Source organism: Pseudochaenichthys georgianus, chromosome 17, assembly GCF_902827115.2.
Source record: "Pseudochaenichthys georgianus chromosome 17, fPseGeo1.2, whole genome shotgun sequence".
Lineage (NCBI taxonomy): Eukaryota > Metazoa > Chordata > Actinopteri > Perciformes > Channichthyidae > Pseudochaenichthys > Pseudochaenichthys georgianus.
Genome location: NC_047519.1, coordinates 42,066,083 through 42,079,582, shown reverse-complemented (window position 1 = coordinate 42,079,582; position 13,500 = coordinate 42,066,083). Strand labels below are relative to the sequence as shown.

Here is a 13,500-nt window from a genome sequence, read left to right as displayed (position 1 = left end):
CCCAAGGGCCCCAACCGATAGGGGACTCTATGGCGCTATTGAGACCCCCTGACGTCAAGATCAAAAGCTATATTATAGCAACTGGTCTATGTAGGCCTACCGGCCCATTCCCCAGAGACCAACATCAAGGAAACAGGGGGAATCCTCTTCTTAGTTCGCTGTGCCATTGTCAGTCTGTGGTGGTCTGAGGCCAGGGCAGGCTGTTGTTGATAGCCTACATGTGGTGCTTCTGAGTGGTTGTGTATGTCCGTGCGTGTGTGAGCGCATCAGCGTGCGCTTATATCTGGGGTGATGGGCCCCAAAACAATATTATCACTGGGGCCAATCACAACCTTGTTACGCCACTGATTATGCTATATCCTGAATCAGACTGTGTGTCAGTGTCTGAAAATAAATCCCATTTGTGCATTGACATTTCTAATATCAAAAACAATCATGAGGTGCTCAGGATTGTGATGTAGGGGAAGACTGAAGCTGGGAAGAACTCCACTTGAACCACCATTGCGAGAATGGGGGAAGTTTGTATGAGGATTCAACGGTGTACATTCCAAAGGAAGTGAAACACAACTTGTTTATTTCAAAGCCCTGCTGAAGGTTTTGAAAGTTTCCAAGATTGTGATTGCAGCATAATATGACATTCTGTCATGAACAGAGACTGAAAGCTACAGTTCAAAGTGCTGACTACAGTCTGCAGGTTGTTGTGGGATTTAGAAGAACAGAGGGCATTTATTGTAAATGTTGAAGGGAGGGAGAGCAGGGTTAACTGAGGGCAGTTATCTAAAAGTGAAAGGAAAATACATTCTAATGGGAAATATAACGGTGTCAATCATTTGAGACCCTGAATAAGAAGTGCAATAAAATCATATCACATGAACGTGAAAACCTAACGGGGAAAGAGATGGCAGTTTAAACACATCCATGCCCCTTCCCACCAAACCAGTTCTAGCTCCGTGCTTTTCTGGTTCTGAACTGGTTCTCCTTTTTAGTCCCAGTTGTGTTCCCAGCCGCTCACAACCACAACAATGGCGGACTGCGTCGGGTTGATGCTCGTGTTGCTTTTAATAATATGAAGCCAGATTAGATTAAATCACGATTATGCCGAATGCTGAAGCCAACTGTCCATGTTTCTTTAAAAACACTTTGAGAGCTGCAGACTGTTGGAGGTGCAGTCAAACTGTAAATAAAATGCAGCTCTACATGTCCATGTGACCTTGGGCAAGATACTTAACCACACATTGGTATATCCAACGTGTGTGAGTGTGTGTGGATGTTAGTCTCCCTGAGCACCTTGCATGTCAGCATCTGCCTCTATGAATATGTGTGAATGGCTGAATGTTGATATGTAAAGAGCATTGAGGGCTTACATCTAAAATATATAATCTGTTCAATTTTAAATCTGATACATGAGGCTGTATTTCCCCTTGTTCTGTTTATTAAGGGAAGGATCTTATACTTTTTAATCTATGAATCATCCCACTGTAGCTGAAATCAGACTGTGATGTCAGCAGTGTGTGGGTGTGGTTTGCTGCATGCAGTCTGTATTTAAGGAAGTGTTGTTGCAGACTAACTTCACTTCCTCAGCTCAGCAGCAGACCAGCTCCTCCTAACGAACTATGGCCAGCAAATTTGCCCAAAATGGTAAGTGAATAAACTTCATTGTTAATGATGATTGCAACTTATCTAAATAGATATTCATAGATTGTCACGATCTTGGTGTTTTGTCACGGTTTTAGTTTTGTGTGTCTGGTAATGGGCTTTGTTTTGCTGTTCCTTTCTCCCTGTCTCATGTTTTCCTCTTTGTCTCTTAGCCTCATCCCAATACCCCTCCTCGACTCCTCCTTTCCCTCACTCGCGTCCCTTCCTTGCGTCTTTGCTCCGCCTCCGTAAGATGCGAGCGAGAGACACAAGGAGGTGACGCGAGGACAGAGGAGTCCTCAGGTATTAATTGGGATGTCCTCGTTCACTCAAACGTCACTTTTAAACGATGTCTGTTAATGATGACATGTGCACAGCTGTCTCCCTCTCATCGGGCTTAACTGAATAACCCCTTAGAACCGGCCCATTTCTGGTTAATTATTTATTTAAATGAATGAATCTTTCTCTTGTTAGTCAAGGAATTCAATGTATGGTCCTGCTTTTGTGTTCCATTTTGGTGTAAAATGTAGACTACATTTAAATACAAATATAATGATAGTAATGTGAAAGCCTTTACTCTGAACATGTGTGTCCTGTCGATCCCCACATTCACCACAAACCCACATTCAGGACTGTGAATTTTAAATAATTTAACTCCTGAATATCTTAACACAAAACAATACAAATAATTGTTATTTATCAAGATCTAGCCATTTATGGAATAGCTTTCTTAATAGCTATGTTTTAGTCAGGGTCGGCGTCATGGGGGGGTTATTCGCGGGCCATGCCCCCCCCAAATGAGTCACTATGCTCCCCAATGCAGGGTGGGCAAGCCTTGCCACTTTGTCGTTTTTTTTTAATCATATAAATTAAAATGTTTCCACTAAAAGTTTTTGTGTGAAATAAATCAGAAATAAAGACTATAAATATAAAACACAGCCTGATGTGTGCTCACTGCAGCTCTCTGATTGGTGTGTTGCTTGAACAATGACCCCCAACCTTTGTTTTGTTATCATTACGTGGCTGTGTGTTTAGATGAGAGCCCAGTGGCGATCTGTTCATCTGTTGCACTGATTATACAGTAAAGCCATAAAAAAAAATATGATATACAGTACAGTATAAGTACTTCTGGGTCTCTATGTTTCATTCAAGCTCGGCTCTGTGTGTGTGTGGCACGAGCGCATGTTGTTGTTAGCATCTGATTAGCTAGCTATGCTAACGGATATAAAGAGCTGTTTCTACACTAAGGTATTTGCGAGGAACACCTTTTTATGATCATTATAGTTATTAAAGAATAGATAAAAAACGGCTATGAAATACTATAGGACAGTAACACGAGAATACAGTTTAAAAGGGGAGTGATTAGTAAAATATCCATAAAGAAAAAGTAAATCTGTGTAGGCCTACAGTTCTGTTTCATATGGATGCTGAGAGATATAGGCTAGCTTCATGTTGATCTCAAAGTGCACCAAATTGATGCTTTTAACTTCAATATTTAAAAAAAAATCTTCCCGTGGGAGCATGCCCCCAGACCCCCCTACACTGAAAAAATGGATACTTTGGACTAAGTTGAAAAAATTGCGCTAATTTGTTACAGTTAATTTTTCTTGTTTATTCCAACTTGATTTTTCAACCTAAAAAAATTAAGTTAAGTTAAGTGAAAAATATTGCTTCTGTCTAAGATATATATTTACATTCACACAAAGTAATAAGATGATTCATTCTGAAGACCGCACAACATTTATTACTTTGTTATAACTTAATTTTTCCTTTTGGACTAACCTCATATTTATATTAGATCTAAGTAGAGTTTTTAAGTTTGTGAATTTTTTTTAAAAAAAATACTTCATTTTGTTGCAGGTAATATTTTTTATTTTAGCTTAAAATATTTTCTTTTATTATAAAGCAAACACTTTAATGTACATCAATACAATAGTGTGTTTTGTTTACTGTAAACAAATTACATTTGACTTATAACACTTGTTTAGCTCAGTTCACATAAAGACAGGAATATTCTCTTCAAAAGACCTTAACATTTATTGGGATGTCTTTAAAATATGCATCACCTATTCTGTTTTATAAAATACAATATTTTTTGAATTAAAAATAAATACATCAACACATTAATACAATTGATTGAGTACATTATGCAACCAATTTGCACGTATGTAAAAAATAAATAAAAGTTTTTTTTACAAAACTCTCCTGTAGCCTTAACCAAATACATCACAAATATGCATATGAACATGTTAAACTAGCTTGCATATCTCTCCTTTAAAATGTAAATATGTAATGCGTTTAAACCTGGCTGCCTTTTAATTAAAGACTAGAATGTATGCATGACATCTTGTTTTTCTTTACATTTTTAAACACTTCAACAATATTTTCTGCAGCTCTTAATTACAACTTCAGATAAACATGTATTAGCCATTAAGAAGGGTTTAAGTACCATTACCAGAATCTGTGAAGTCACATTATTTTTTTAACTTCAAATGAAACATACAGAGGCCAAAGCAATTAAGCAACGAAAAATGCAGTTCAATCCCTAGCATTGCAATCTTTGAACAAGGTTGGCCTTTTGTGTCAGTTCAATAATTTCAACCAGATACGAGTTCACAGATGGTAAAGTTGTATTCTTGGACACCATCATCAGGTATTGGGATCATACTTGCCAACCCTCCCGATTTTCGCGGGAGACTCCCGATTTCATAGCCCTCTCCCGGTTTCCTCCCGGGGTCATATTTCTCCCGATTTCTGACAAAATCAGATTTACACACGACTGTTTCCACTCGGACTTTATTACAGCTACACCATTGTTTGGTTTCCATGGAAGCGCGTCTATTTAGTAGCGTGCGCAACTAGATAGTCACAGAAAAACAGAACAAGAATGGACAAGTCAGCATTTTACCACTTCCGGTTCCTTCGACAAAAAAAACAAAACAATTTCTCCATAGGATTTTGGAAAATAGCTGGAAATAAGGTCTGTGGTTGAAACACATTTAAGAGACGGATCACGTTTTGTTCAGCCGGATAATATCCACATGTCTACCCTACTCTGGAATTCCATTAGGCAGAAGTAGCTTCCTGGTGTCATCGGGATTCAGAAGAATTTGTAACTTGGCTGGCGTTTTCACGGTCATGTCAGGCAACCCAAAATAAATTAGAAAAAACAAGAACATAAACAATGATATCAGTAATAGTGCAATGATACACTGACGACTGAATGTCAGTGGATGTCTCACAACAGTGACATGCCTGGAATGACAGAGCAAATGATTGCCACCAGTAGCTCTCAATAAACATACAGAAGTGAGGATTGACTTTACATGCAACAACATTAATGAAGTGCAGTCTTGTATTTTTTATTTACTTGTACAATACATACTTTTTCTCATTTAACTTTAATATTTTAAATTACCTTACTTAACATTTGATTACCTAACTAGATATATTATCACTTGAGATTAGAGTAGAGTAACGCAGCGTCCACACGGCAGCGTGCGTTGAAGCTAAATTCAATCACATCGATCTCCTGCCCGGACACACAAGCACGTGGTTTGATCGGCTAGAGCTGGTACTGGCACATAATTTGATTTGATTTTGATGTCTCAGTGCTCACAGCTCCGTGGGAATTATTATGTGCAATTCATTTCTTAAGGTTATACTAACAATTTAAGTCATGTTTAATGATCTTGAATGTCACTAAAACATAGCTACTAAGAAAGCTATTTCATAAATGGCTAGATCTTGATAAATAACAATTATTTGTATTTTTTTGTGTTAAAATATTCAGGAGTTAAATTATTTAAAATTCATAGTCCTGAATGTGGGTTTGTGGTGAATGTGGGGATCTACAGGACACACATTTTCAGAGTAAAGGCTTTCGCATTACTATCATTATATTTGTATTTAAATCTAGGCTACATTTTACACCAAAACGGAACACAAAAGCAGGACCAACCATCATACTTTGAATTCCTTGACTAACAAGAGAAAGATTCATGCATTTAAATAAATATTTAACATCAAATGGGCCGGTTCTAAGGGGTTCTTCAGTTAAGCCCGACGAGAGGGGATACAGCTGTGCACATGCAACACACTCTCACTCCCTAAGCTTCCAATAGCGACGTTTGGTAAGTGTCCGTGGCGTCCAATTGTGACGCTCCTAGGCTCCTTCAGCGTCATAAAGGGACGCAAATAGCTTTCAACTGATTGCAATGTATTCCCATCTGCGTCGGGATTTGACGCTCATGGAAGCACGGCATTCGTTTATGTCGGCTGCCCTTAAAGGCAATGTGAGCGTCCATTCCCATTGGATAACGGAGAATTGTACACCCGGAAGTAAGTATTCCTCTTACTGTCGATTGATTTTACAGTGATATCTGCACTACTCATCGACTAAAAAACACCAGATTATCCTTGTTAATTACACAACATTGATTGGTTTAAAGAGCCTGTGACACGGTTTTCCCCCATCATCCAAACCCATCAATTTGAGTACATATTGTCCCCTTGAAAACCGTTACTGAACTGATTTTGGATATTTGTACTTTGATAACCATTAATCTGCCTTCAATGTTGACAATTTTCTGGATCTTCTCGCGGATTCTTCAAGTCCCGCCAAATGATGGGTGACGTCATTGCGGGCACAGCGCTCCAGCTGCACCGTCCAGGATCCCAGCATCTGCATGTAAACCTTTATATATATACAGTCAGATGTAAACGCACGACGGCGCACACAGCAGCAAGCTCAGATAGCGATGACAGGTTAATGTTGAACGTGTCTGAGAGCTCATATGAGGCTGAAGGATCGGTTTATGTTGTATCTGTTAGAAGTTTAGGAATGAGGTGCGTCAATATGGGCGATCATATGGTCATGTAGCCAGTGGTGGAATGGGACTACAAATCATCCCGGGACTCTCGACCGGCCCACTTCGGTACCGCTAGTAAATTGTCAACGGGGGGAGTGGGGGATGTCAGGGTGCTGTAGATAGTAAATGTAAATATGTAAATATTTGTGTCACTGCATCCTGGTAAAATACAAATATAATGTATAATGTCTGTGTCTTTGACATTAGCGCTGCTCGCCACCTGTGCCCTGTACTACGAAGCCAGTTCAACAGACCCTGGATATGTTTGAGTAACAAACAAACTAACAACAACAAACTAACAAACGAGATCTCGCTAAGCGGTCCTACGACGCTGGTTATCAACTCGGTAAATCAAGCCAGGGTTTCTCTCTCCAGCTGAGAGCGCGTTCACGTCTAAGACACGCGTGGATCTGACTTTAATTACATTTGTCTCGAGTGTTTCGTCAACATAATGTGTTAAATAATACTTCTGCATCCAGTCTGTGACACTGTGAGTGTTGCACGGCCAGATGAGGCTGGAGAAGCTGACTCAGATAAGGAAATATATGATATATTATGATATTATATGATCGATGATCTGATTGATGATGTAATATGAATGATAAGTGCGACACGTCGGCGTCTTCTTTGCATACGGCAGTTTAAACTGTATTTTCTTTATCCTGTAAAATGACTTGAGAGATTTAAACTCCGCACACTGAGTTGATTTCTTTTCTATAGACGCCGGAGGCGGGCAGCGTCAGGTAAAATAAGTTATTTAGCCTTCTCAAACCTGAGCCTCACGCGCCGCCTATGGGGGATGTGCTAGTTACTTATCCGACCGGCCCACTTCGGTACCGGCCCATCGGGATTCGTCCCGATGGCCAGTGCGCCACTGCACCCAGCCCACGTAAACTGTCAACGGGGGGGCCTCTCTGCGGGGAAACGGTGGACCTAGTGTCCCGATCGGAGTGGGAATAATAATAATAATCCGTGCATTTTATCCATTAATTTCCCCAACATTGTGGTAAAAAAACCACACGTTTAATCCATGTTGTTGGTGTACTACAACTACAAAAAGCATCGGTTTGTTTTCTCATCAGGAAATGCAGACCGGCTCAAACAAACGATTTTTAATCATCATCCTCACTCATCATTTAATGTATCATATGTTCGCCGAATTGACATGAAAGCACTAATAAACTTTATATATATTTATATATATATATAGTTTCATCCACTTGAGTTTACAACCACAAAAATAATCGATTTGTTTTTATATCACATCCGACGGGAGGAAATTCAGCAGCTCTCACTCCCGATTTTTAATCCTAATGTAATCATCATCTTCACCACGATCATTTATGTTTATGTCGCCGAATTGACATGACAGCACTGACAAATATGAATATACTGTAGTCAACTTCATTAAAACGTTATTAACGTGCCTAATCTCAGTAATTCACCATTTCTACGCATGACAACACACTTTGTCCGTGTTTGGCTCTCGAAGCGTTCCCGCATTGACGTCACTTCCGGCTTCCCCCAAAACTTCAAAATGAGTCAAGGAATTTCCCCGCGATGTTCGAAATTATTGATATTTAACGGAACGGTATCGCTTTTTCTTTTTTAAACTGATGGTTCGAGATTACTAGTAGCCCAATATTTCATTGCACAACAGTTGTTGGGATGGTGTCACAGGCTCTTTAAATTGTGTGCAATGCTTTTGTATTTTTCTCCTTCGATTCGGAGAAACACATTTTTTTTCTGAGTAAAGGATGGCAGAAGACACTACACTACCCAGAATCCCCAGCTATCGTTTGGACTACACCATGTGCTCTGTTTGACAAACCCCGTTTTTTTCACCATTCATTCCGATGGCTGGCGTCTATGTCACATGATCTTCAAATTTCTCCCTGCAGAAAAAGAAAACATGGCCGAACTTCGTTTTATTCTCGGTGGAAAATGCCTATTTTAAAGTTAGTTTGGCCATTAAAATGCGTTTTGATGTCATTTGATGCGAGAAATATGAGTTGTTATTTCAGATTATGTGTGCAGTGGATGTACATGATCTTTAGTTTGCTAGTTATTACGAAGATTACTTCAGGAAATCGCGACGTTTTCATTGTTACCAAGGTGGTTGCTAGGGACGCTGCTATCGATATTATTTCTGTTATGTTGTGTAACTGTTTAATGGTGTTATCTTTATTTCTACCCCCTTCCCCGTCAATGTATAGTGTTGGTCCACAGCGCAAACATATTAGTTTAACAAAATCCGCATCTAAAGATACGTTATTTTCCCCTGTGCAATTCCAGTCTCACATCTCAGAGCACATCGTCATTAACAAATACCGGAAACAGACTGAAAACATTTAAAAAGAAAAATAATAATAATACTTTATTCCGAGTGTGCTTGCTTTTCTCTTTGAAAGTCATCACATAACGGCATTGTAATACACGGTTCGGCTGCATTAAATATTACATATCTACCGTAGTTCTGTATTTATAGAGCCCTGATGAGAAGACTTCTAGACAAACATGAGGAACTGAAAACGTGACGTGGATCATAAATATATCAGCCATTAAACAACATCTTACATTTCTTTTCACACAATACGTCTCCTTGCAGTATCAACACTAATTCGGCTCACTTTTATATTTGATCCAATTGGTAGATAGGCTGTATTTACACCATAAAGGTGCACAGCTGATATAAAGGGTGGTTAAAGCATGTTATTGAATTTAATTATTTTTATTATTATATATTAATACGATCCCTATAAAGTATATTCATTACTCGTTATTCTCTACTAATAGTTAATTAAAGACTGTATATAATAACTATTTTGCACATCCCTTCCAAGATTTCAAGATTGTCTAAGGTTTATTGACATATCATATAGGCCTACACAACTATGGTGTAGTTCTGCACTGAATGAAAAACTTGGGTCGCAGGTTCCTCAACAGTGCATTACAAGACATCTATCAATATGTGTGCATACCTCCAGCAATGTTAACTATGTTGAAGCACTTATTTTAACTGATATTATACATAATGTATTATACTCTTATAGATGTATGCAGATATTTCATCTCCGGCCTTGTCAGGTATTGAACAATCAATAAATAAAGAACACAGAATTGTTGAATATAAAACACAGAATTTGTGTGATTATACTAAATGATTTTCAAATAAACACAACTGCATATTTAACTGTTACACATGCTGATGTAACGCAAATGTTCCAACTTGGGATCAATAAAGTATATCTTATCTTAAGCTGATCGATGGCTACTGCCATATTTGCAAAATGTGCCTCTGAACCTTGACAAGTGCATGTTTCAGGCTTATCAATTAATGTAATGTAATGTAATGTTATCACAGGGGTCACAAACATAAGACCAGCTGTTAAATAAAGCTCTTATGACCTTAGCTGGCATGTGGGTATATATATTAATACTGCTCATAATGGGCACAAGCAATTTTCACCCATTTATTAATTATATGTTTTAAATGTGAGTGTTTCCTGTCCCCTACACCTCCAGGGATGTACACAGTTTAATACTGGCAACTTCTTATTATGGGAAATACGAAAACGTCTTTTAAAACTAAAACTCCCAGTAGAGACGTGCCAAAGAGCAGTGCTTCTCAAAGTGTGGTCCGTGGACCACTGGTGGTCCGTGAGCGCCCCCTAGTGGTCCGTGAGTATATTGGTAAAATTTCACATTTGAAATAAATACATTTATTTAAGTTGTTCGCACTCTCGCGGGAATATCTCCGCAATGGAACGAGCTTAAGTTTCACTTTTGATTGCATGATATAGCCCAGATAAGCACCTTCATCACACATATTGCCACTTGTTTGTACAATTTTCAGGCGATTTGTAAAAAACTATGTGTTTTTGGATATTTGTGGAGTTAGGTGGTCCGCGAGTGTTTTTTTATTGGTTAAGTGGTCCTTGGTATGAAAAAGTTTGAGAAACACTGCCATAGAGAACATGTTGCGAAACAGAATAGCCAGCATGTGTAGTTCTGGGGACGGGGTGGGGGAGGGGGGGACGCGGTGGACCCGTTCAAATCCAGTTTTGGACAGTCTGCCGTGGTTCCATCCCATTTCAAGTGCTGTTCGAGAATCGGCTTAACCCTCGGAGCACACTCTCCAATCACAGAGCTTGAGGACTATCACGGGGTTTGTCAAACAGAGCACGTGGTGTAGTCCAAACGATAGCTGGGGATTCTGGGTAGTGTAGTGTCTTCTGCAATCCTTTACTCAGAACAAATATTTGGTTCTCCGAATCGAAGGGGAAAAATACAAAAGCATTGCACACAATTTAAGCCAATCAATGTTGTGTAATTAACAAGGATACTCTGGTGTTTTTTAGTCAATGAGTAGTGCAGATATCACTGTGACATCAATCGACAGTAAGAGGAATACTTACATCCGGGTGTACAATTCTCCGTTATCCAATGGGAATGGACGCTCACATTACCTTTAAGGGCAGCCGACACAAACGAATGCCGTGCTTCCATGAGCGTCAAATCCCGCCGCAGATGGGAATACATTGCAATCAGTTGAAAGCTATTTGCGTCCCTTTATGACGCTGAAGGAGCCTAGGAGCGTCACAATTGGACGCCACGGACACTGACCAAACGTCGCTATTGGACGCTTAGGGAGTGAGAGTGTGTTGGCACATGTCATCATTAACAGACGTTGTTTAAGAGTGACGTTTTTAATGAACGAGGACAACCTGAGGATTAATACCTGAGGACTCCTCTGTCCTCGCGTCACCTCCTCGTGTCTCTCGCTCGCATCTTACGGAGGCGGAGCTAAGACGCAAGGAAGGGACGCGAGTGAGGGAAAGGAGGAGTCGAGGAGGGGTATTGGGATGAGGCTAAGGTATCTTCAGGGTGCATGACTTGACATTGACAGACCCTCTACCTTTTTCACCAAACCTGCCATTCAGCTAATACATGCTTTCGATGTTGCGAATAGCATCTAATAAATGAAAAACATCAATTGAATGACATAGCTTCCACACATGTTCTAGATTATTCAAACCATCTTAAGCCCACCCCCTTCACTGTATACATTGTTCATTTGGTAGTTGAACCATTTTATAAATACCTAGATTGCTAAATATTTCTTCATTTGTTTCAGCCCTCCGATCAGAATCAAACATATACAATAACGAGGAATTCCGGATTGTGATGGTGGGGAAGACCGGAGCTGGGAAGAGCGCCACAGGAAACACCATTCTGGGAAAAGAGTTATTTCCATCAAAGTTCTCTGCTAAATCCATGACTGTAAACTGTGCGAAGGCCTTTGGGGAAGTTGATGGACAAAGAGTTAAGGTTATTGACACTCCTGGTCTGTTTGACACCAAGATTGAAGAAGAGAAGACCAGAAAAAATGTTGGCCAGAGCATTTCGTATGCTTCTCCTGGACCCCATGTCTTCCTGGTCATCATCAAACTGGACAGATTCACAGAGGAAGAAAAGCAGACTGTGCAGAAGATTCAGGAAATCTTTGGAGAGCAAGCAGACAGATACAGCATGGTTCTCTTTACTCACGGTGATCTGCTCAAAGGAACACCTATCGAAGACTTCATCGAGGAAAGTGAAGATCTGACGGAACTTGTGGCCAGATGTAACGGCCAGTACCACGTCTTCAATAATGAGGTGAAGGATCGTTCTCAGGTCAGAGAGCTGCTCGACAAGATCAGAAACATAGCAGAGAAGAACGGAGGAAGCCATTACACCAATGAAATGTTCCAGAAGGCAGAGAGGGAGCTAGAAGAGGAAAAACAGAGAATCCTTAAAGAGAAAGAAGAGGAAATACGCAAACAGGAAGAGGAAATGGAAAAGAGATTAGAGAAAAAGTATGAGGAACAATTTAAGAAAATCAAAGAGGATGGTGAGAGGTTAGCAAGGCAGATAGAAACTCATGAAAGACAAATGGAGGAGGAGATGAGGAGAATGAAAGAAGAGGAGGAAAGGCTAAAATCAGCTGGCAAAAGAGAAATGGAGGAGGGGATGAGAAGAATGAGAGAAGAGCAGGAAAGCCTAAAAGCAGCTGGCAAAAAAGAAATGGAGGAGGAGATGAGGAGAATAAGAGAAGAGGAGAGAAGCCTAAAAGCAGCTGGCAAAAAAGAAATGGAGGAGGAAAGGAGGAGAATAAGAGAAGAGGAGGGAAGGAAGGCCAGACAGGCAGCTGAGAAAAATAAATCTAGCTGTACAATTTTATAGATTCCTTTTTTAGATAATACCTAACAACTGAGATGTGTAGCATGAGAGAGTCTGACCTTCTGACGCTGGACTGCAGCAGATTTACCAAACCTCCTTGCTCATCTTCAGTCCACTTTCTGATGTATTGGTTTGGTGTGATTTATAGTTATATCAGTTATTTCTAGGATTGTGTGTTTTGACCAAAAACTAAACAAATGTCACTCATTGTCCAGAACTAAGATCTCTGATTTGTTCTTTGATTGCTATTGCTTTTACAAGAACAAATCAAAACGTTCAAATCTTTATATGTAATGAATTTTGAAATCAAAAATGAAAAGGTTGGAACACACCTTAATGTGTAAAGACAAACATCAGGTGATCAATAATGTGCCATAATAAAAGACGGTTGACTTCACATTGAGTGTGCTATGTGCTTTTGTTGTTTAATTAAAGAGGGTTTTAAGGGTCTATCTTAATAGAAATCACATTATTATTTACAACTGGATCTAAATAATTTGTTTTCATGTCATTATAGAAAATAAGAAATAATGCCTGAACCCATTAAAAGCAAACATGAATGTGTGCTAAATCTAAGCGTTTTAAATTGTGGTACCTTTAAGGACTTTCCATTATTGACCATTATATCCAGAAAATACCTTAAACTCATTAATAATCTCAATAATAGCTGAACTTTTTAAGTGGTTTGGACAACCAATCACTACAGCTTTGATGAGGAACTTTAAGGAAAATCTGGTTTACATCGTCTAGTATCAAGAATAATTTACCTACT

General features: G+C 39.4%; 1 protein-coding gene across 1 annotated transcript; it reads left to right on the top strand.

Moving 5' to 3' along the window:
* The first annotated feature begins 1,552 nt into the window (after window positions 1–1,552).
* LOC117461890 (GTPase IMAP family member 9-like) lies at window positions 1,553–13,125 on the top strand. Its single transcript, XM_034103886.1, has 2 exons — window positions 1,553–1,638; window positions 11,644–13,125. The coding sequence occupies exons 1-2, from the start codon at window positions 1,614–1,616 to the stop codon at window positions 12,729–12,731; spliced, it is 1,113 nt and encodes a 370-aa protein (XP_033959777.1). The 5' UTR covers window positions 1,553–1,613; the 3' UTR covers window positions 12,732–13,125.
* The last annotated feature ends 375 nt before the right edge of the window (window positions 13,126–13,500 follow it).